The following is a 25911-nucleotide window of genomic DNA, read 5'->3' as shown; positions in this document are numbered from 1 at the left end:
GTATCACTCCTGACGACTGAGTGTTGTAGTGGCAGTTGCTCTAATATGTATGGTGCTAAGTGACTATCCTAGTTGTGCTATTGAGCATGTCCACCCAGTAGGGTTGGAAGTGTATTGATTATGTCCACCCAGTAATGGTGTGAGGATGTTGTGCCTGAGGGCCTAGTACGAGATTTCGTCTGTTAGTACAAACCAATTCTTTCTTCTAATTTCATATTCATGTTTAAATAAACTTTGTATTTGTATAATTGTGTATATTATTTACCTACAGTATTTACCGTTATTTCTTCCCTATTGCTTGATACTATCATTACACCTACCCACGAGCCTCCTATCGTCACGCTACCAATGGTGATATATAAGAGTAAAAGGAATTGTTACTGGCACACAGGCCCTCATGAAGGGTGGCAGTAGCAGCCCTCATAAATGGTGGCAGCTCAGTGCCCTCATAGGGACTCGGCATGGACGAAAAGTGGTGTGACTGACTTGAGGCATTTGCCACAGAAAATAGTGAAACATGAGCAGTTAGCCAAACATATGAATAACATGATTAATTAATCGTTGCTGGGTAAAGTGAACATTGCAGCTCAGATTGACACAGCATACAAGCTCTCAGTTGCAAAACACAATGAACAGGTGAAAAAAAACAGAGATGTTATCCAAAATCATAAACTGTGTAAAATTTTGTGGAAAATTTGAACTCCCTCTTAGAGGACATGATGAAACAATGAGCTCTAAGAATCCGGGAGTATTTCGTGGATTAGTTGATTTTGCTTGTGAACTGGATTCTAGCTTAGATGCTCATTTAAAGACCGCTACAGTTTTTAAAGGAACATCTAAATCAATACAGAATGAACTTTTAGAATCAATGTTGGAAATTTGCAAAAATAAGATCAAGGAAGAAGTAAAGAATGCAGATTATTTGGCAGTTATGTGTGATGAGACAACGGATATTTACGATAACACACAGATGGTAATTGTTCTAAGGTATGAGCTACAAGGGAAGCCTGTTGAGAGATTCTGGGGATTTTTTAACCCTATCAATCAGACAGCAGAAGCCTTATCAAGTGTGTTTCATAAAGAGCTCCAGACTTTAATTGGTGATTGTCCACACAAGCTCATTGCCCAAACTTATGATGGTGCAGCTGCTCTAAGTGGAGTCAATAAAGGTGTGCAAACCAGAATAAAAGAAGTGTATATCAATGCCCACTTTATCCACTGTTATGCCCACCAACTGAACTTGATTTTGGGAAAGGCAACATCACAGAATACCAATGTTCGTGTATTTTTCAATAGCTTGTCAGGAATACCAGCATTTTTTTCTAAGTCTCCACAAAGAATGGCTGCATTGGAGAATGTTGCTGGTCATCGAATTCCAAGGCCATCTGCAACACGTTGGAATTTCAAGAGCAGAACAGTCAATGCTGTGCATGAAATGAAAGATGCACTGATTGAATGTTGCAGCACACTGGAAGCATCTAACTCAAGAGAAACTGGATCTGCAGCAGCTGGTATCAAAAGAATTGTGAATGATCCTGAATTCGAATTTTGGTTGGAATTTTTCTCCAAAGTAATGCCTCATGTTGACATCATGTTCTCTCAGCTTCAGTCTAGAAATATTGATGCAGCTAAGGCTAACGCCTCTTTAAAAGTTTTTAATTCCGCAGTTCAGAAGTTAAGAGACGAATGTGATGCGATGGTGTTGCTGTTGCCTCCTGAGCAGAAAAGAAGAAAATTTAAAACAGACAAATTAGCTGCTGCAAAGGAGGTCTGTGACGTAATTTTGCTGCAGTGCAGAGAGAGATTCAGCTTTACTAATCATTTGGAAGCAAGCAAGTTACTTTTAGTGAATAATTTTCCAGTGTATGCCAAAAATTTCCCGAGTAATGAACTTGAACAAGCAGTTGCAGCATATCCCATGCTTGAAAAAGACAAATTGAGAACTGAACTTACTGTACTGTACACAAGAGAAGGTTTGTGTAAATCAGAAAGTCTCATAGACTTGTTGGAGATGATGAATGACAATAATCTACAGTCAACATTTTCAGACACTCAAGTTGCTGAAAATTTTAATAACAACTCCAATGACAACGGCAGAAGCAGAAAGGTGCTTTTCAACTTTGAAGAGAATTAAAACTTTTTTGCGCAGTACCATGGTGAATGACAGACTGTCTGCTTTAGCAGTGATATCCATTGAAAATAAAATGATAACAGAAATAAAGGATTTTAATGAAATAGTAATAAACAATTTTGCTACATCGAAGAGCAGACACGCCGACTTTATTTTCAATTAATACTGGTCCATCACCACCTCGGCCATCCCTTCTACCACCAACACTACTACCATGCCCTGGGAATTCGTGGACATCAACTACAACTCATACCTGAGGTAGGTCAAATTTGTGTATCCTACTGTTGTGTGAGGCTTGCAGTCCCTCCATTTTATTTTTCACGAGCCGCCACTGGGAAGAGGTGTTGGTAACAGGATCATCAGTGGTTTGTAGAAAGAAATTAAGAATATACAAGTAAAAGCTTATATAAATCTACACTTATATGAGGGAGTAATAGTTTCTTCCCCTATTATTTCTTGGATACACGCGTTACAATACACAGTCAGTCTACATTCATTAAATTGCAAATGTTTGATGAAAGTTTTACTTTCGGACAACCTAAAAATTACCTAACCTAACCTAATCTCCCAACCGGGGGCCCCGTGAGGAAAAGGTCATGGAAGTGTCTAGAATGGTCTAATCTATTGAATATTTCGAAAAATTCCTAAGGTTCCATGTTGTCAGAAAGTACAATAATACCGAAAGTTTAGGTTCAGAGTGTAAAAGTGAATATTCCGCACGATATGGACTTTTTTTTATCTTTTAGTTAGAAATTTACAGTTTACATATACATACATACAGAGATATGTGGACTAGTACGTGTAAGTTACTGAAGGTAATATTGAAGTAACACGTCCACGACCTGTCAGTCTACCATGGCGTGAGCTTCCTTCGATTCCTCGGGTAGATCAAATTTACCACAAAACAATCTTATTTTCGACTGATCTAAAACTGATAATTATTAAAAAATTTTACTTAGTGTTATGTTTTAGCTTTTTATTGAACTCAAGCTAACAAATATTTCAATAATACAGCATCTTGTAAACGTATATACAGTACATAAATTTAATGAAGGAATTGAAACGCAGTGTTGACGTTAGACGGCGGCAGCGCTCGCCACCAGCACGTACGTTTAACTTTGTTTAAAAGGTTCCACCATATAGGTACTTCCTGGCGGCCGCTGTGTATCATAAATATAATTAAAAGCCACTGTCACTGTTGTCATGTGGTGGAAGACACAGTGGATGTCAAGAAGTGAGTCATAGCACACGGCGGTGAACAGTAACTGATAACACACTCTCCAAGTAAGTGGACTGTATTACCTAGTCCTTAGGTAATATGTAATACAAGTGGCATTATCCATACTGTATTGGTTTTTCGTCATGCTTTATTATTAGGAAGTATAATTTTAGTAGTAATTTCCATATTAAGAACACACTCGAGTCGTGAAAATTTTGCGTTGGCTTCATTAACACTACCATTCGTTAGTCCATCTGTACTACTACCTACACCCCTTCACCACTGTTAGTAAACCTTTATTGAACTATGTTTTAATATAACAGGAGCAAAGCAACCAGTGCTGGCAGAGCTTTGTGGGGTAATACTTCTCAGCAGTTGTTCCTCTTAAGTTCTTTAACCCCACAGCTTGAAATTAAACTAGAATATAAATGGTGTCTTATCGGTATTGTTGCGTTTACACTACCGTTCATTCCTACCACTAATCTATTATCATATTTAAATAAGACGTCTAATTATAAGATAATATTCATCTATTACATTACCGGCGGAAATGTATAATAACGGAGATCGCTTTTCCAAAAAAATTTCTATTTTCTTCCATTAACCTCCCGCCATTATCGTCTGCCTCTCCTCCAACACTGAGTGTCTCGTGTCTACTTCATAAATCATCACGCTCATGCGTTCCCGTACACGTCACACGGCCAATCAAAAGCCTTTTTATTTTGAAACCAATTAAAATGATTTTGGGTTTAATTTGCAGTATTTTTGGCCCAATCAAATTCGAGTATCATTTTGGGTCTCATATTTTGAAATTCAAGTTCAGTTCCGACCATGGAAGTCTGCGATAGGTGTCACTTAAAGTATATGGAGCTGATAGCGAGTTTTTGGAAAAAAACGTAGAAACTATAGCATTTTTTCGATCGCATGGTGTTCTTCCAACCTCAGTAAAGTGTACTAAGAGCAAGACAATGTAAATATCGCAAAGACCAACATATGTGGCGTTGGGTAAGAATCCCAGAATGTAACGACGAACAAGAACCAGGCCAATACGGTAAGAAATAAATGATTCCATCATAAGGTTAGTTTTTTGTTTTTCTAGTGTTTTTTGTTTTTTGTGTATTTTTGCCATGATTTTTTTCGGAAAATGTCCAACGAAAAAAAAATTGAAAAAAACCCGGCTAATTTCCCCCAGAAATGAAGGTCATATTCGGTCTAAGCACACACAAATACACTAGAAAATTTATTTTTGACTTTCTAACAGAGAACGGTGTGACAATGCAAATTTACCGTCTTATCTCTTGAAAAAAAAAGGAGGGGGGAGAATGATACATTAGTGACGATACTGGGAAATTAATAACCTTAATAGGCTTTTCTTATGTTTTTCATGGTAATTTAATAGTGGTGAAAGTGGAGGAGTACTAATTAGTTGGCAGGGCATGAAAGAACAATGAAATAATGGGATAAAAACATTGTGAACAGTGATCATCATATGCCAGTAATTTCACGTCCACATTCTTTGTAGGGGAAGAAATAAAATTTCTATGGTAATGTCTGACAACAGCTGTAGGTAATTTATGAGAACACCGTTACCACCAGAAGGAGTTGTTAGATTTCATTAATTTTCTCCACATATTTTCTTATTATAATATAATAATAATTATTTAAAAAGGGGCAACAATTACTCGAACCTAATAGAACCTGACCTAACCAACCAAAGAAACCTTCCTTTAGATGTGAATAAATGGAAGTCAGGGCTGAACAAATGGGACATTACAAAGGTACTCAAACTATCCAACCAGGAGCGAACTCGTAACAATGGTTTTAAATTGGACAAATTTAGATTTAGGCGTGAAATAGGTAAACAGTGGTTTGGAAATAGAGTAGTGGACGAGTGGATCAGGTTACCAAATATCATCATTAACTCGAAAATGCTGGATAGCTTCAAACATAGGTTGGATGGATATATGAGCAATAGGGGTTGGGTGTAAATGGGACTGCTCAGCATGGGCCAATAGGCCCGCTGCAGTTTCCTCCATTCTTATGTTACTAACCTTACCTAACTTCCTAATCAGGGGGCTGACCCCCCATCATATTAAACATAAATTACTTATTTTGAGATCTGATACTAATGAAATCAACTTTGTTGAAGCGTCATGGTGTAATTTTAAATTTTTTGTGTATGTGAGTGTACACTCGGACTGAGTGGGTCGGTTGTAAATAAATAGGGCAGACGACAAGACATGCTGACTCAGCAGATTTTTTGGAGGAGTACTTATGGTAAATAATTTATTTCTTCACATAAACGACACACAAACAACACTTACCGTCAAATGATCGCCTTTTGCCGTGTTTTACGTCACATTTTTCCTCATCCTTTGTGCTCTGCCCACTACGTAGATCATAGATACAGCGTATAGAAAACTAAAAAATAAACAAATAAAAATACTTTTAGTTAAAATAAAAGAGTTTTTATCTTTTAAAATACTAAATACAGTACAGTACAGTATAATGATAAGAACATATGTGGAAAAAATGAACAAACTGGAACAACTCTTGTGGTGGTGGCAGTGTTTTGAGACTTTATCTAAAATATTTACCATGGTGGCCATGTTTTGGTCCACATTGTGTGAGTGTCTGTGGTCTTTGTTTACATGTCAAGAAATGAAGGATGATCTCATGGGTCATGTTTATTACAATTAATATTGGATACAAATCATTCATTATTTCTAAAGATGTTTGGAAGATTGTCAGTAATGAAATTGAAATGACAATGCACAGGTCAGGAGGTCAGGTTCTAATGGGTTCTGTGCATTCTTGCTTCCATATCTGTGTTTGTTATCATCAAATAGTGTGTCCAGAAATTTTGGTTTAATTCCATAAGATTTTTCTAGTGCTAACAGTCTCCTCCACCTGTACCACCTGTACCATATATATATATATATATATATATATATATATATATATATATATATATATATATATATATATATATATATATATATATATATATATATATATATATATATATATATATATATATATATATATATATATATATATATATATATATATATATATATATATATATATATATATATATATATATATATATATATATATATATATATATATATATATATATATATATATATATATATATATATATATATATATTTTAAACTTAGATGTAGCACCTCTTCCTAATACGTTAACCAAGATTATTAATTTTTTTTTATTCGATGCAGCCATCTTCATGGAAGAAACATATTGTGAAGACCCTGAAGGGAGTGATGCAAGTGGTGCCACAGAAAATCAAGTAAGTTATGGTAACATTTTTAATGATCTTTTCTGGACACTGAGACATGTTCTCATACCATGGCTCTTGTACTTATCATATAGAGTACATTAAAGTACAGTTTTAGTCTTTGACTTTGTTATTTTATGTTTGCATAACCTAGATACCTGTATTCATGTTTTATGTACACCCACTCCAAAAGTATCTTCATGGACAGGATCGATCAATTTCACAATGAACACTGTGACTCCTGTTGTCTTGTTAGTGTTGTCAGAATCCTCCATCCATTATGTCAACTAATTTGCAGATTAATAGAAGTTGCATACAATTAGGTGTATAGCAGTGTAGAGGTGTGGCTGTCATTCAGAATCATTCAAGTATCTGCAATGGTGATTCTGATGTTACATTGCTGATATCCAAAACACTTCCCAGGCTGTTCGCACGATGCTGATGAAGGCTGTGTTGGTGACATAGGCTTCAATCTTGAGGGAGGACGGGGCTTGAAATATTGTTTTATGTGCTAAGGAATAAAATGTTTTTGTATCTTAAACAGTGATACTTTTCATAGATACCATTATAACAGCTTAAAATAAAAGAGTTTGGGATGCTAGAAATTAATATTTGGGCAGCAACATAACAGGCGATGTAACCAACACAGGTATTGTGTGAAGACTCAGGGGTGTGGGACTGTATGTGGCAGGAGAAACACAAAGGGAATCTGAACAGTTACAGGTCGAGCGGCTTCTGTCTGGATTAACCAAAATCTGGATAATAGGGATCTGAATTATCAAGGATTTACTGTATTGTATTCACAGTAGTGTCTCCTTTTTACAGTTTTAGAAGTTTATATTTTGTATACTACTTTGACAGGAATGTGATGTCAACTTCACTGCCAGACCCTACCAGGTAGAGCTGTTTGAACATGCAAAGAAACAGAACTCTATCCTTGTTCTTGGCACAGGATCTGGAAAAACTTTCATCTCCATTCTACTTATCAAAGAACTTTCTGATCAGGTAAGAATTCTGTCAAGTGAAAATCTTACAATATACATTCTCTCTATCTTCACTAGCTAAAAGTGCACTTAGAAGTCCAATACAGTATAAAGTAATATGTCCAGGTCCCACTCTGTAAAGGTGGTTTGATGATCTGAAGGGTATCCAGATGCAACCCAGACACCGTGCCATCAGTTAGTGACAGCTAACCCATGCAAGCATGAAAAATAGCTATAAGACGATGATGGTGGCTCACTGCATATTGATTGAAACAACATAAGTATTACTGGTGTACCTCCTTTAACTCTAAGGATGTCTGTATATTCTTCCCTAAAAGACGTCAATACTCCCTGGTCAGTTATTGACAATACCACTTAGCTGTGGTCACACTATGGTTTTTACCCAGAATAAATCACAATAGCATTGATTTTTCAATGAACTCCTCATGTTGTCTCTACAGCAGCAACTTATTTGTTGTCAAAAGTGGGACGATACAGAGCATCTGAAAATCCATGGTACAGTTGGTTGACATTTGGTATAGAGTGCCTATTGTATTAATGAAATTTACACCGTTCACATTTTTCTAATTAATGTTAAAATGTACAAAATATATGAAAAGTGTATTTTAATAACAAAATTCAAGCAAAAATGTCATAGTAGATAACAAATAATAATACAGTACAGTCGACCCTCGTTAATTTGGACTAATAGGGGGGGAAGGGTGTCTGTTTTAGCCGATTGTCCGAATTAACCGATTTAGGGGTTAATTTTGAATTATATTTCAAAGAAAATGCAGTGAGTTTGTCCTTAGCCTTGCATACCGTATAACTCGTCTATAACCCCCCCCCCTCGTTTATAGGTCGACCCTGATTTTTTGACCAAGAAATCGTTAATTTATGATATTCCTCGTTTATAGGTCGACCCACGTTGAGGGTAATGGAACAACAAAACCTTCAGTAAAAACGCTCTACGTCCTATAAACTGAGGCTCGCTGTGTCTGAAACACCGAGTGCCAAAGGCAAATTGTTTACCATTTATTATTACGACACTTTACACTGAAACGCGGGTAGTTTCAACAAAAATATTGTATATTTCCATTCAAGTATTTATTCGCGTCAATTAGGAGGGAATATTATTGTAATACAACAGTTTTTTAACTAAACCATTCGAAAAGCGATTACGGTAACATCTTTTGAACGAAAGAAAGCGAGTCAGTGTTTTCGTCACGATTTCATCCCACTTTCCACTGTAATACGTACGTAATTTCAGCAAAAATATTACATTTCCGTGAATGTATTTTATCAAGCACAGTATGAATAGAATACCATTGTAATATAACAGTATTTTAACCGAAAACTATTAAAAAAACGAATAACATCTCAAGAACATCGGAAGCTTAGGTAAGGTCTTTTGTTTCGTCATGTATTTTATCCTATTTTACATTGAAATACATCACGTTTCAGCAAAACTACTATTTATTTCCGAGAATATATTCATTCAGGCGCAGTTTAGGTAAAATATACATGTGATGTAACAGTTTTTTAACTGAAAACGATTCGAAAAACACGTGTACCGTCTAGCCTTGTTCAAGGAGAGGACTGGGAGAAGCTGTTTGGTGCTGCAGACGATGACAAGGAAAATGATTTGGATGGATTTTAATGAAAATATTCAGAAATATGGTATCGTAGTATTTATTCAAGTCAATTAGGATAGAATATTATTGTAATAAAAATTTTTTAACTGAAAACCAATCGAAAAGCGATTACGGTAACATCTTTTGAACGAAAGAAAGCGAAAGTCATTGTTTTCGTCACGATTTTATCCCACTTTCCACTGTAATACGTACGTCATTTCAGCAAAAATATTACATTTCCGTGAATGCATTATATCAAGCACAGTATGAATAGAATACCATTTTAATATAGCAGTATTTTAACCAAAAACTATTATAAAAACGAGTAACTTCTCTTGAACATCGGAAGGTTAGGTAAAATCTTTTGTTTTCGTCATGTATTTTATCCTATTTTACATTAAAATACATCACGTTTCAGTAAAACTACTATTTATTTCCCAGAATATATTCATTCAGGCACAGTTAAGGTAAAATATACATGTGATGTAACAGTTTTTCAACTGAAAACAATTCGAAAAACACGTGTACCGTCTAGCTGATACTCAACAGCTGGTGGTGCGTCATGCGTTGTTGTAAACAATAGGAGGTTGAAGTAGATTACCGGGTTAGCGTGGGTTAGCGCCAGGGTCGCCAATAGTGCATCAAAACACGACTTTTCCTCCTCTCTTCGTGTCTCCTCCCTCTGAAGTTCCATTTCTCTGCGTCTGTCGTCCATCCACCTCAGAATTGTGGCAATGTCCGTCGCTGGAGGTGGAGGATGAGAGTCTGCGCCCGGTGGAGGGGATGGTGGTGGGGAGTCGTGTCTTCCATCTTGACGTTGTCCCTTCTTACCGCCCATCTTAGTATGCTTGAACTGCGTTGTTTAGTATATAAAGTGGCGGCTTATCAGCTCGAACCACATATATATGACATAAACAGTACAGAAATAACGCATAGAGTCCACTGTTCTGTCCGTGAGTACGTGCGTGTGTGTGTCTCAGAAAGCAGAGCTTGGTGGTGGCTCGCGGAGGCAAGACCGTCAGTGTCTCCCCGGATGTCACACGAGAAGGGTGTACGCCTGCGTGCTCCGTGGGTACCACAAAAAAGAGGCCAATGCTCAACTCTCAGCTCTAGACACACTAATACACTGACACTAACACTGCCGCCGTCACTAGAACGCACTGTGACGGCGCAACACTGCATGTCGCGGCAAAACATGAAGGTTCCAAGTGTTCCCTGAAGAAGGCAGTGATGGGTAGGGAAACACCGGGTAACACTGAAGTCCATCTATTAACGGATAGGAGAAATACAAGTGGTGACTAGCGTGTGCCATGCATGAGGCACGGAGTCAGACTGAGACTGCCTTGCCATATGGCAGCCTCGGGGCAATGTTGCCACATAACATGTGCAGTGTTGCCACGTAATTATATACAAGGTTGCTACTCGGCACAGTAGCTTAGATACATAACCTACAGTTTTTATTACCGGTATTTTTTGGAGATCAATGAGAACCGTGATCAGGGCTGTGGAGTCGAAGACAAAACCTTCGACTCCGACTCCTCAAATTTTTATGCTTCCGACTCCGACTCCTTGGCCTATTTGTAACAACTATTTCTACCATCCTAATTGTAATTTGTATGTTGTAACCTGCATAGGTAAAAAGTAAAACACCGTGGCTATACTGCTACAGCTTTAGTAATGATCTGGACGATATTTAAGAACTACAAAAAGATGATAGGCTTGACTTTCAAAGTTTCAATCAAAAGAAAAATAAATTTATTAAGAATTCAAGATATTAACTAGAAAACACCATTTACATGTATATCTAAAAGTTCGATCTCAGCATATGAATTTTGTTTAAGCTCATAATCTGATGTGGATCTAAATGATGATCCTACAATTCCTTTTAAAGTAAAGTTATATATTTATGTACATTAAAGAAATGAATACCTTATTAAGGAAAATGGATAAACCTTACATGACTAAGTTATTAAATTAAATTTGCCTTAATCTCACCAAAAACAGGTTGTAGCTAATTGTTTTGTAGCTGAGAGCCTCTGTGCAGTTTTCAACGAAACAAAATTTGATATAATTCAAAATTTCAAATGGTAAAGAAGAGACTATCGTCCAAAATTATAGTGCTATACTGTGCCTGCTACAATAAATTCATAATAATGCTTATAAAATGGAAATAAATTCTTTTAATAATTTAAGAAAATTAGTGGGATCAGTGGAATCACTGCAATGAATATGCCTGAGTTCATATATTTGTTCTTAGGAACAGAATAGCTTGAGTCGGAGTCGGAGCCTGGACAATTTTACCGACTCCGACTCCGACTCCACAAGCCGAAATTTCCTCCGACTCCTCGACTCCGACTCCGACTCCACAGCCCTGACCGTGATACCGTATATGATATGATAAGTTAGCCTGTGCTAAGAACTTCAACATAGACGACTGAAAACACGTTGTAAGGTAATTTAGTCTATTGTAAGTTGGTGAGCTTCATTTGTTGAAGGAACTGCACAACTTTTCATTACTAATTGGTACATATTTTAATTTTCCATTGTTTACTGGCAGTAAATGGTAAATATTTTTCATGTCTGAAGCTAAAAGTTGCATCCCCCCCCACACTAGTGGTGGAGATGTTACATTTAACCAAAAAGACGCTGGTGTTTTATCCCAGCAGTGGGTGGACCAGCATTTTAGCTTAAGGTCTGCATAGGTAATATTCCTACAAATCTAAAAAAAAATCAGATTTGGTCCGAATTATCCAAAATCCGGATTAAAGGGGTCTGAATTAACGAGGGTCGACTGTAATAAGAATACATAACGACGGGAATTTCATTTGACTCTAGAGTACTTGTGTCACTCATAAACAATCATCGCTTAGACACTACAATCGTTTCTTTTTCGTCTTGGTCTTTAACAGGACCACACATCTCACTAAAGTGGTTAATGCTGCCATAGAAACATACAATGAAGCCATCCTGCTCTCCAACTGAGCTCCAACTAGCCACGCAAATTGGGTGCCTGGCCAATGGTACCTTTCGCCAGTGTAACCAGTGTGCAGATTGTACCATTGTCCAATTGCCTGTGGATGAAATGCTTTCGTAGATTTATTGCACGTTAAACTCTGATGTGACCGCAGCTGTAGTAGACACCCTAATACATAATGTCTATGCAGTACTTGTCTTTATACTGTATACAGTATGCTTTTTTTTTTCAGATCCGTGAGCCGTTCTCCAAAGGTGGAAAGCGTACAGTGTTCATAGTAAACACTGTTCCTCTGGTTCATCAGCAGGCTCTTGCTATAGAGACCCATACAGCCCTAAAGGTTGGCAAATATGAAGGATCAATGGGGGTTGACTTCTGGACTGCTGAAATGGTGAGTATTATTATATTTTGTGTTGATGGAAATTCATTATTTGTGCTAGACGTTTTTCTTTCGTTAATGTATAGGAGAATACAATTTCTTCTCTTATTTTTTGTACTGCTCTTGAGTTACATAAGAAAGTAAAATAGAAAAACATCCTTTCATTTCTTTTTTTGAGAACTCTTGAAAGTTTGTAACATTATGTACTGTATTTGCTGTCAACTTTGAAACAATAAAGAAGTTTAGAGCACAGTAAACCCCCAGGATAACGTTCACCTCTCTGTTATCTTGAGGGTTTTTTCATTAGGTTCAGGGTGTCTGTTAAAACTGGGTTCCATTATATTGTATACAGTGCTTGTTATACTGAGAGTTTACTGTACTGTTCTCTTGTTTCAAGGTGTATTTTGATGCCAAATTAGGGGTCACTGTGGTTCCTGATCAAGCTTACGGTAAGAAGTATATTGCTGACTAGTGTGTAGTTGTGCATTCAGATCATTGTTAATCTTGGAGTTATTGGAACTGGCACATTGGTCTTCTTATCTTGATACTGGACATTTTGCCATTTTTACAGGCTCTCTTGGTTTGTATATACAGGTTGACAACCCTTTATCCGAAATTCCGAAAACCGAAAAGCTCTGAAAACCGAAAGTTTTTTGTGGAGCAAGTTTTTTTTTTTTTTTTTTTTTTTTAACAGGTATTAGCCCACCCAGGCATAGATCACTGACCCACATCGGGGCCTGGGGGGTGAAAATGTAATAGTAATACTAATTATAATAATATTAATAATAATAATTATAATAATAATTATTCATAGTAAATAAAAGTTTTAATTAAAAAATACACCAAAATAAAATAATAATGATAACAATAATACTGTTTTAATAAAATAATAATAATAATAAAGAAATACAAGAATGAAAAAAAAATATAAAGTGAGTAACACGACCTAGACCTATGAATTATTATTATTACCTGTATTATTATTATTATTATTATTATTATTATAAATATTATTATATTTTCCCCCCCAGGCTCCAATGTGGGCTCAGTGACTTGTGCCCGGATGGGCTAATACACAAAAAAAAAGAAAAAAACTAACCATTCTGAAAACCGAAAAATTCCGAAATGCCTCTGGTCCCAAGGATTTCGGATAAGGGATTGTCAACCTGTACTGGTAAGTCTTACCAGGGCAAAAGAGGGAATCTTTCTTCAATGCTTGAAATCTCTTTTTGTAGCCTTTGTCATGAATGGATAACCCAGATTACTCTCCCACATCACGAGGAGATTCCTGTAGCTGAGGCGCTTGGTGAAATGCCGACGTGTGCATAAAAATCAAGTTTTGAGATAATCTAGGTTAAATTTGGTGTACGTTGTTTTTATCATTACTCCGTAACCACCCACACATTTTTAGTGATTCTGGTGTCAAAAGATATACTTGTACTTGTGAATACTGTGCCACTGCATGTACTGTAGTCATGGGAGTAGGTGAAGACTTTGGCACTCCACAAATTCATGGTCATTTGAACTCATAGTACTAATTACACAGAAAAAATGGAGAATCACTCACATGGTGTCTGATAATAGCAGGGGTCTGAGAAAGACCGCACACATCCTCGTATTCTGGACCCTAGGTTCAAGCTAACGTTACAGATAATCACTACTAGGTTCAAAGGTTCGGTCCAACAGATGAGTAGTTTATGATCTTTCTTCCACATGAGAAAGTTGTAATGAATAACTGAAATCCTATTGTGTGGTATTGGTAGACTGCCCAGTCCAGTTAGATCTCATGGTGCAGTCTGTTCAGATCATTTGCTCTTCTCTATAACTACAACAAGGGAGTCATTCCTCCCTCTACCATAAAATATCATTGTTGGTGTTACTGTATGGTTTGGTATGGGTACAGTATCAGCTGAAGGACTGTTGATTAATGAAAATGAATTGTAAATTACGAATATGCTACAGCAAGAGAAGAGAGTGAGTTTCTATATTTTGAACCGCAGAATGTTGTATTGTTGAAGTAACCCGCCAGCCTCAGACAGCCCAAGTGCAATGTAATTCTTGTCGAATTTATAAACAACAACTTTGAACTATTATGCCTATAGATATACTATCACTATTTACAGCTTAAGCAAAGGTCCCTCTGGAAGTAAGCATCTGACAGCTTTGTTGGCTGTCCTTGATAAAATTGTCTTACTGTTTACTATTGTTGTATACAGTGAGACCTCCACATAACAGACTATATGGGAGGGTCGTCCATTTTATCGAGGTTCATTATACAGTATGTGAAACCTCCATATAACAGACTACAGACACTTTTTGGGTTACGGATGGGTTCCGTTCCTGGAGGCTATCTGTAAGCCGAATTATCCATAAACTGGAAGTGACCCTTCCATAGGTAATTGTTGAACATAGTACACACAATGTATACAGTATACAATTACTATACAGGTATGGGACCATTTATCTGTATATGGGAGAGCACAATCTGTTATATCGAGGACCATTAGATGTGAAACTGCCATGTAAGAGTCTGTATCCATTGAATGGAGTTTCTTTTTTACTGTACTTACACTGTCTACTCTAGGCACATAGGAAACTATATACTGTACTCCCACTGCATACATGCACTGTTCACTTACATTGTCTATGCATGCTGACCGTATTTATATAAATGCTTACCCAATTATAAACATGTAAAGTAAGTCCTCAGTATATGCGAGGGATGCGTTCCTGAAAACCCTCGTATAAACTGAAATTGTATATAACGAATACTTGGTTAAACAGGGAAAAATCTGATGCTTTCCATAACAGAAAATTAAAATGTTCCAGACCCATTTTCAAGACAAATAAACCATGAAACTTATTAATACAATATTATTTTTAAAGTAATAGATAAAGCAAGTGTACAGTACAGTAGGCCCTTCTAATTTAAGGGGGTCAGGTTCTCAAAATGGCCGCGAATTGCCAAATCCACAAATAACATTTGCTATAAGAACAGCCCAGTCCCAACCATTATAAAAGTTATCAACAACTTGTAATGAACCAGTGTATGTATTCACTCCCATCCAGTCATACCCTTTTGCACTGTTACAATGTTGAAATGCACTGTAATATAACTTTCTCCCCACTTACTTATATATCATATGTGTATCACTTCTGTTATTTGTCAATCAAGTGACCTTTTCCCCTATTATGTAACTGTATATTTTCAGCCTTCCGATGACCATGCTCATTCAATAAACCATTAATTGTTATTAATATTAAAATGCATACAAATAAATAATAATGGGGAAATCCTTTCACAAATACCGTAATAAGAAACACGACAATAAAGTGTAATATAGAAAAAAATGCAAGTCTACCCTCGAGTCAACTCCGTGTTTGTTATTACAGTTGAGTTGGTCGAGTTGCCATACAATGCCAGCACCAGCTGGGCTGATACTGTAATTGTGGTGTAATACAGTACTTTTTCACAATAAGTATGTAAGATGGTGTGTGCATGTAAATGAGTAAAAATATATGAAGGTTACTTATATCTTCCCAAAAATACGAGTTGAAAAACCATAACACCTCAAAGCTTGGCCCAGTAGCCTGGTGGTTACAATGTTGAGCTAACCTGGCTACAATGACATGATTAATCACTGTTAAGCACTATTTTATCAGTAAACACTATTAATAACAGTAAATCCAGTGAAATATGGCAGGGAGCGAGGAGAGTTACAACTGCAGATGACGCGCTAACTAGCAGTCACTCCACTCCCCTTACCCGCTCCCGTTGCCAGACGTACAGTATGTATGGGAAATGCTAGGTGTACCTATGGAAGAAAATCCTATTTTGTAGTCTACTATGAAAATGGTTCGGGTTCAGTGATAAACAAATTATATAAATCGTTCATTTTCCTACAATAACATAATAAAAAACAACTGTTATAAAGAAATAGATTAACACTCATGCTGGCTGTTTCTGTAGATCCCATTTTCATCTCCCCTGCCACCGACGAATATCACGATGAATGATAATGATGGTGATTGAGGTCGTTTGGGAGCCATAACAAGCACGAGGAGCACAGTTATTATGAGAGAAGAGTAGCACATGAGCGAGATGTGCAAATGTTTAGCCCGGACTGTGGCGGAGGGAGCAGGGCGCGCGTGGGCCAGCCTTCCGGGACAAAAGAGACACCTTGTGGGATGCCACAAAACTCGTGCGCTCCCCCGTACCGGCCGCGAAAATGCCGGCAACTTTAAAACTGCCTGCAGACATTCTTGGGTACATCCAAGGTGTCATCCACGAATAATAGAGGACCACGAAATGAAAATCCGTGAATTATCCGGGCGTACTGTACAGTTTACTTAACAATAAAAACAGATACATCAGTTTGGGTAGATAAGATAATGGAGGTGATGGTAGAGGTTTTGCATAGTGGGTGATGGTGTTGGAGTGACATCTGCAGAGTCATCAGGGTTGGAAGCTATGTCAGGGAGGATGACATCTCATATAAGGCTTAATTTTGCTCATAGTAATTGAATTGTTGGTAGGAATAGTGTCTTCACATGCTGAACTTGCTATATCGAGGACTTCCTGTACAATATTACCTCAATAATCGCTAGGTTTCTGGGACATCCACAAATGTAGAATTTTGGAAATGACATTCTTAAATATCCCAACTTTAATATTATAGTGCTACCCTCATTGTAAGGGTTACTCGTGCCAAAATTTGAAACCGAGAAAATTGTGTTTAAAGTCTTTCCAACTTTCAACAAGCATAATTTTGTTTTGTTTTTTGAGATACAGCATTCATTTTTGATGCTTGAAGCTAAAGGACTGTACTTAGAGTTGGTAGGTAGTGCATCATGAAGTAATGTACTGGGTTGTTGCAATGTTGACTTAAAGCAACAAAATTCCCACCCGCTTATGGTTTTTTTTACTTTAATTGATATCAGAGTGTAGATCCCTCCACAACAAAAGAGAACTGAGGGAGAGGGGGATTCTGCGCTCATTGGCTGGAGGAGCTGTGGCATAGATAGCAGACACTCACTGTCATTGGCCGAAAAGGAGAGGAGGCACCTGACGATGCGAAAGTCAAGCCCATACTTTCCTGTCTGCCACAAATCGATGTTACACCCTATTTTCAAAGGGCTTTCAACCTTATTTACAGTCTAGTAAGGAGATCTTATCCACTACCATCATATAGAGCTAGGCTGAAAATAGTGCTTTCCAAAAAAAAAAATGGGTTTTGCCCAGGTGGTCTGAGTTACCCTTACGATGCGGGGGGCCTCAAATTAAGGACCAAAATTAAATACAACTAGAAATATATTTTTTGTTTAAGCCCTCTAAATACTGCACTAACGGGTGTCTACAGTTACTTTCTACACTTGTATTATGAGTTAATTAGAAATAAATTAAATGAGAAGCAAGTAATTGTGGTGTGATGTTAGGGAAGTCAACTGGATTGCAGTAGTGGCGACGAGTCATTTGCTGCCTGCCTCACACAGCCTGTACCCGCACCACCACCACCACCACCACCACCACCACCACACGCCTGACACGCAACGCTGTGAATAAAACGGACGTACATATTGAATATTCGGTTTTTCTGTAGGAAACTTATGACGAGGAAAAATGTATAATTTATCCCAGTCATAAGTGTAATATCAACATAATGGGAGAAAAATAATAAACGGTGTCACTTACGTACATAAAGTGCACTTTTCTTACCTTGCAATGAGCTGCTGTAGAAGCCTCAGTAATGATACTGAAGATATTACTGCTCCTCCTTTAAGACCTCTGGACTGGGATCATCCAGAATGTCAGATGAAGGGCTGGCAGGTGAATAATTTGTATCGGTGGAGTGAAGGGGAGAGGCAGGCCTTGAGGGTGACAGGTGGTGCAGACGACGCCGGGCTGGTTGTGAGGAGAGAGACGGTAGTGGAGGGAGGGGATGGATCTCGGCGTTAAAACATTGTTACTGTATTGGGAATTGTTTGGGTTTATTTTTTAGTTCTTTATAAATTTCTTGATACAGCTGTAAAACATTCTTGATATTCTGCTTCATTTTGATACTTAATTCCATTGATGGGTCATACAGTAGTTGTAATTATATACAGGTGCTCCCCAACTAACGACGGAGTTAGGGACCCAAATTCAGGTCGTAAGTCCGATTGGTCGTAAGTCCGACATAGATAAAAAAAAATAAAAAATAAAAAAGTATTTGTCAAAAAAAACATCTACAATTAAATACAGTACAGTAAAAGTAATAAATAATGAAGAATGGATACAGTGTGACTGAGCACTTACCTTTAATGTAGTCAGCTGAATCCACACGGGGCCCCCATAATTTTCTAATTATACATGGAGACTACATTAACTGGAAGAAGCAAAGGAGGAGACAGGGCTGGGTGGGTCATCAATGTCGCTTTCTTCAGACAGGTTTATGTACTGTGGAAACTTGCTTGTTGAAGGTATTGGATCATCTTGAGGGAGTGAAAAGGCAGCACTGGTGGGGCATGAGGAGACAGCACTGGGGGACTCAAGTCCCTCGGAGTTCCTGCACCTGAGCTCTTCAGTGTTTACACAACATTCATACTTCCCAAGCTCACCTATGCCTCCCCCACCTGGTCTTCCTCCCTAAATGCCACACAACGTAAACACCTAGAAAAAGTGCAAAAGAGGGCATGCAAGATTATTCTCTCCCCTTCCTACTTCACATATCAAGAAGCGCTCAACACACTGACCCTTTCGACTCTCACTGACCATCACCACGACCTCATCTGCAAATTTGGTAAGAAGCTTCTACACCATCCTCGACACTGGCTCCTACTACCACCTGAGATCCCTAGCCCGAGAATTGCTGTTCGACACCACAACCGCATCCAGCCCATACGTGCACAAACTGATCGCTATAAGAACAGCCCAGTCCCAACCATTGTAAAAATTATCAATAACTTGTGATAAACCAGTGTATTCACTCCCAGTAAACACTACTCCTTGCACTGTCACTATGTTGAAATGAACTGTAGTTTGAGCTTTTCCCCATCTAGTTATTATATATCTTATTTGTATCACTTATGTTACTTGTATATTATTTGTAATTCGAAACCCATTCCCCAAATATGTAACTGTATATTTTCAGCATTCTGGCTGCCAAGCTCTTTCAATAAACCGTTAATTATTATTATTATTATTATTAAAATAGATGTCCAATTTAGATTGCACAGTTTATTTTTTCTTTTCATTATAAATTTCTTTGTAGCAAGCAAGTGCATCTTGGATCATTCTGTCAACTTTGGCATAACGCTTATAATTTTGATCCATGCCATCAAACATTTGCATTCCTTTATTAATTGTAGCAAATGCCTCTGCTATTTGTTTCACTGAAAACTTTTCGGTGGGTGCAGGTTCTTCTTCTACATTTTGTCTCTCTTCTTCCTCTGCAATTTTCTGTGCATCTAGTTCAATAAGATCCTCATTACTGAGCTTACTGAGGTTGGATGTGAGTAAGGCGCATGGACCGGACGGAATACCCCCTCGTGTTCTGAGGGAGTGTGCTGAAGCCCTGACCCCTGTGCTTGCTCGCCTCTTTTGCCTTTGCCTCAAAACCAAAACTTTTCCTTCTTCTTGGAAGCATGCCTTGGTTCAGCCCATCCCGAAGAAGGGTGACCATTCTAATCCCTCTAACTATCGCCCCATTGCCCTAACTTCATCCCTCTCTAAGATTTTCGAAACTATCTTGAACTCCCATTTTCTCCGTCACCTTGAACGCCTTTCTCTTTTGTCGGATCACCAGTATGGCTTTCGGCAGGCAAGATCTACTGGTGATCTGCTTTATTGCACCCATCTTTGGTCATCCTCTCTTAGGGATTATGGGGAAACTTTTGTCGTGGCCCTCGACATCTCCAAAGCATTTGACAGGGTATGGCACAAGTCTTTGCTATCTAAACTTCCCTCTTTTGGTTTCTCCCCCCCACTTTGTTCTCTCATCTCTAGCTTCCTTGAGAATCGATCCATGGCAGTTGTTGTCGAGGGATCGATTTCCCGCTCTTTCTCTACCAATAGTGGCGTCCCACAGGGTTCTGTTCTTTCACCAACTCTCTTTCTTCTTTTTATCAATGATTTACTTCACACTACAACTAATTCTATCCATTCTTACGCCGATGATTATACTCTTCACTCTTCCTCACATTTTCCCCTTCCTCCTAACTCTCAAACTAGATCTGTTTCTAGAACTGATATCATTACTTCTATCAACGCTGATCTGTGCAGCATCTCTGAATGGGGAGATACAAACTTGGTTAAGTTCAATAGTAACAAAACTCAATATTTATCAATTACACTTTGTAAAGTAGACGATCTCCCACCAATTACATTTCAGGACGCTATCATCCCCCCAAATTCTGAAATAAATATGTTAGGCCTCACCATTTCCTCCAATATGTCCTGGAAATCACACATCCTTAGTATAACTAAAGCTGCCTCCCGAAAGTTGGGAATGCTGTACAGATGCCGCAGCTACTTCACTCCTGAGCAGTTGCTCCAAGTATATAAGGGATTCATTCGTCCTAACTTGGAGTACTGCTCTCATATCTGGGGTGGCTCTTCTTCTGTCCAACTATTAGATAGGGTGGAATCAAAGGCATTTCGTCTTATTAACTCTCCTCCTTTAGTCGACAATCTCTCTCCCCTTTCTCTTCGCCGCAATGTTGCTTCACTCTCTCTCTTTTACAGGTACTTTAACGGGCAATGTTCAGGGGATTTGGCATCCTGTGTACCGCCGGTAAGGCCGTGGGTTCGTAACACACGTCTTGCCCGCGGTGCCCACCATTTCTCTGTGGATATCGGTCACACGAGAATAACCCGTTATAGTACCTCCTTCTTTCCTCACACAGCCAAACTGTGGAATGCTCTGCCTTCTTCTGTGTTTCCATGCTCTTACAATCTGTCTCACTTTAAAAAGCTGGTTTTCCGGCATCTTCGTGGTGTAGATTATTACAGTATAACCTTTTTTTCTATATTTTCAATTTCTTTCCGTTCTTTCTTTTCGCCCCCCAGGCTCCGTTGTGGGTCGTTTGACCTGTGCCCGGGCTGGCTAATTCCCGTAAAAAAAAAAACTGTTCAACATCTTCATTATCAATTTCTAACTCCAGCTATTTAACTAACTCCACTATCTTGTTACTAGTATCCAAAATAACTTCATTTTCATTAAAACCTTTGAAACTGTTCACATATCTTTTCAGGATTTTCTTCCATATTCCATTCATGCAATGTTTTGTAACCTGATCCCATGCTGCACTAATGTTCTTTATACATGACAAAACTCTCTGAGCGTTTTCTCACCTTCAGTAGCAGCAACAGCCTGAGCGAAGGTCGTGCGTAAATAATACGCTTTAAAGGCAGCAATAGCACCTTGATCAATGGGTTGGATGATAGAGGTAGTGTTAGGTGGAATGTAGACTACCTTAACATCGGGGTGCATGCCGTCCAGGTGTGGTGGGTGTCCCGGAGCATTATCCAAAATCAGCAAAATCTTGAATGGAATCCGTTGTTGCAGATAATACTCCTTGGCTCGTGGAATGAAACAAGTCATGAACCAATCCTCAAACAGTGCTAAGGTCATCCAGGCTTTCTTGTTACTGCGATAAAACACTGGCAGTGTGTGCTTGCTGACATGTTTAAAAGCCCTGGGGTTCTCTGAATGATAGATCATGAAGGGCTTTAGCTTGAAACCAGCAACATTCCCCCCCAACAGAAGTGTAATTCTGTCCTTGAATGCCTTGAATCCTGGCATTGTTTTCGCCTCTTTGTGGATGTATGTCCGCTCAGGCATGCGCTTCCACAATAATCCAGTCTCATCCACATTGAATATTTGCTCAGGCAAATAATTCCCTTCCACAATCACTTCATCTAACTCCTCCTTAAAAGCTTCGGCAGCACCAACATCGGCATTAGCTGCCTCTCCACTCACCTTAACATTGTGTAGATCAGTGGTTCTTAACCTTTTTTGAGTCACGGACCCCTTTGAGAATCTGGTGAAAGCTAGCCCCCCAAGAAAAATGCTCAGAAGCACATAAACACAACTTTGCCTGCAATGAATATACTTTATTTTATTGAAAATTCATTGCCTCATACAGTGTACGACACACACAAAGTATGAATAAAGTCAACAATCTTAACAATTATGTTTCACACTTTTTTATGCAAAAATTAATGGCCACTCCATACAAAAATGAAATACAATCATCTTGTGCAAATTAAACAAAACAAAACTTTAAATCTGCTGAAAAGTTCATTTCAATGAGAAGGTTGTTGTTGCTTGGCTTGAATAAGATGATGAAACTGTAGAGTGGGCTTTGACAAGGTAACACGCATCTCATCTTTGACATCCAATCGATTTCGACTTTTCGTTTTGATAGAAGCAAGTGCTGAAAAGCCTGACTCACAAAGGTATGTAGTAGCAAACGGAATCAGAGCACCCATAGCTCGCTTTACCAGACGAGGGTAGGCTTGTGTCAACGCACACCAGAATTCTCCAAGGCTCTTCGAGTTGAATTAATTTCGTAACATTTCCTTTGTCTTCAGGTCAATGAGGTCATCTTTGGCAATGTCTTCATCACTGATACAGTCTGTGTCGGCAAGGAAAGGATTACGAATCCATGTTTCAACTTTAAGGTCACCTGAGCAGAAGTAACCTTTGAAAGAGTTCTGCATAGTATCCAGATGTCTGCAGAATTCTGCCTGCAGAGAAATTGACAGGGCCTTGTCACTCTCGGTTCCATCCTGCAGAAGCACTTCTTCTAACTTTGGAAAGTCTGCCTCCAACCTCCTCTTCCACAGTGGCAGCTTGATCAGAAAAGCTTGCAGTCTTTCAGCAGCATCCATAATGGGGACTCCAGGGCCTTGAATCGCAAGATTCACCTCATTCATATGGCCAAAAATATCCGCCAAGTAGGCCAAGCCATGAATGAACTCTTCACTGTCAAACTGTTCTGAGAGTGGGCTTTCTTTTTCTCTCAAAAAAAGTGAAACTTCTGCTCGAAGTTCAATCAAGCGCTTCAAGATTTGTCCTCTGGAAAGCCAGCGAACTTCTGTGTGGTAAAGTACTTCATACTCTGCTCCCATTTCTTGACAAAACTTCTTGAAAACGTGATGGTTCACAGCCCTGGCTCTGATGAAGTTGACGACTTTCACGCCAGTAGACAAGACTTCTTTCAGAATTGCTGGCAGAGTCTTTGACGCCAATGCATGCCGATGTAGAAAACAATGGGTTACGATGACCTGAGGAGCTTCTTTCTTCACCAAAGCAGCAAAACCAGATGTGTTGCCAAGCATTGCAGGTGCTCCGTCTGTGCACAGAGTACAAAGATTTTTCTTCCCAGTCGAAGTTTTGCTTGGCAAAGAAACTATTCACCATTTCTAAGATGTCGCTGGCCTTTGTAATTTCCAAAAGGGGCTCACAAAATAGGAATTCTTGATGGCATCAGCATGCATATAACGGACGAAAACCAGGGGCTGGCTGCACTGAGAGATGTCAGTAGTTTCATCCAGTTACATGCTGAACGGAAATGGCGTAGCTGCCAATTCTTCCATTACTTGCTTCAGAATATTAAAAGAAATGTCAACAATTCTAGAGTGGATGACATCATTTGACAAAGGCACTGCTGCAATTTTCTTCCTCTCCTCCAAGCCACAAACCAGCTCGACCATTTCCAGGGCACCTGGCTTTACCAAGGTCTCTCCAATCGTATGTGGCTTCTTTTGCTTGGCAATGTGATAAGCAGCCTTGTAGGATGCTTCAAGACAAGGCTTTTGTGTTGGGGCAAAAATCCAAGTTTTGGTAAAGTTCCAGCTTTCTCAAAAAAAATTTATGTAATTTATATGGAAAGCCGTAATTAATAAGCACGACAGGCAGACAGACAGACAGACCGACTGATGGACAAACCTTTCCAGACAGACAGAGAGACAGACAGATAACCCTATTTTCAGTAGCATATTACGGATTTCTCAAGGTTCCCCTCAGAAAATATATGAATGATACTGACTGATGACTTCGTGTTTTCCTCCCCTACTGACGCACCCAGACCCTAACTTTATCCATTCTCTCTCTATTTATGCATCCCTACTCTAACTACGTGCACCCAGTCCCTAACTTTGACCAATAAATAATAACAGACTTGTTGTGAATAATGGATAAAACAAATAAATACAGCGCACCAACCGTTCTTGCTTTTTCACAACACTCGCACACGCCTTTCACCATATGCTCCCACATACTCACAAACACATATTCACACACTGTACACCCATCACTCTTCAGCCACACTCTGAAATTGTGGTCAGAAGGCGGTCGGAGGTCTCCAACCTCGGCTGGTACAGCTGTAGTAATAATAATTAAGGCCCTCTTCGCTACCTTCACCAAAAACATAACCATAGGTAATTGAATATATTTAGGAAAAAGTATGTATTTGAAGATACTATGGCCCTCAGTTAAGCCTTACCAGTATATGAGAAGAGTCCCAAGCCGTGATAAACCGTGGAAAATGAGAAATAAGCACTTAATGTGGAGTGGCTCAAGATGGCGGTTGTGCAGAGAATGATGCTACCAATTTAAATGGTAAACATGGGCCACCAGAGACGCTTAGCGGTCAGCGCTATATGCAGTGGCAGGGTACGTTTTCTTTAAATTCTTTCAATGGGAAACCATTCTAGAAGTCAAAACCTGACGACGATGACGATTGTATGTTACCTGACCGTGTACAGTAGCATCCCATGCCACCCTACAGATTTACTGGTTTTCTTCAGTAACCAAAAATACATACATATCATCTGATATATATTGACAAAAATAGAACAACTTAATATAAAAATATAGTGAATATAAATGTTAAATTTTTATCTGACCTTCACGGACCCCCTGAAGCCCATCCATGGACCCCTTGGGGGTCCATGGACCCCAGGTTAAGAACCCCTGGTGTAGACTGTAGCGTTTTTTAAATCTATCAAACCACCCATGACTTCCTGTAAAGGTTTGATCACATTCATCTCCTGCCTGCTCCTTCAGGCTTTGGAACAGGCTTCTTGCTTTAGCCTGTATGGTTAGAAGGCTTAAGGGTACACGCTTCTGTATCTGGTCTTCTATCCATATTACCAATAATTTTTCCATATCGTGAATAGGACCTTGTCTTTTCTTTGAAATTATAGTTCCCTTTGTAGTATCTTGCGTTATTTAATGGGAGAATGACGAGTCACATGGTCTGTCTGGCTGGTCGTTTATTCTCTGTTCTTGGTTACCGCGT

General features: G+C 38.6%; 2 protein-coding genes across 2 annotated transcripts in view; both read left to right on the top strand.

Moving 5' to 3' along the window:
- Window positions 1-727: 727 nt before the first annotated feature.
- On the top strand, window positions 728-3738 carry LOC121876350 (zinc finger MYM-type protein 1-like). The gene is made up of 2 exons (XM_042381419.1): window positions 728-1973; window positions 3674-3738. Exons 1-2 carry the CDS (start codon window positions 728-730, stop codon window positions 3736-3738), a joined length of 1311 nt encoding a protein of 436 aa, XP_042237353.1.
- Window positions 3201-25911, top strand: part of LOC121876348 (endoribonuclease Dicer-like) — a 63362-nt gene continuing 40651 nt past the window's right edge. The window contains exons 1-4 of the mRNA XM_042381418.1: window positions 3201-3415; window positions 6596-6666; window positions 7516-7659; window positions 12478-12636. Of these exons, the coding sequence (XP_042237352.1) occupies window positions 6604-6666; window positions 7516-7659; window positions 12478-12636 (366 nt within the window). The 5' untranslated portion in view covers window positions 3201-3415; window positions 6596-6603. The remainder of the gene's footprint in view (window positions 3416-6595; window positions 6667-7515; window positions 7660-12477; window positions 12637-25911) is intronic.

Source organism: Homarus americanus, unplaced genomic scaffold, assembly GCF_018991925.1.
Source record: "Homarus americanus isolate GMGI-L3 unplaced genomic scaffold, GMGI_Hamer_2.0 scaffold34921, whole genome shotgun sequence".
Lineage (NCBI taxonomy): Eukaryota > Metazoa > Arthropoda > Malacostraca > Decapoda > Nephropidae > Homarus > Homarus americanus.
This window is presented reverse-complemented; position numbering and strand designations above follow the sequence as displayed.

Excerpts from the sequence above, each read along its gene's own strand:
- LOC121876350 (XM_042381419.1), top strand. The coding sequence starts at position 728 with ATGAGCTCTAAGAATCCGGGAGTATTTCGTGGATTAGTTGATTTTGCT. Across the intron at positions 1,974-3,673 it reads TGTACTGTACACAAGAGAAG|GAGCAAAGCAACCAGTGCTG; the intron begins GTTTGTGTAAAT and ends TTAATATAACAG.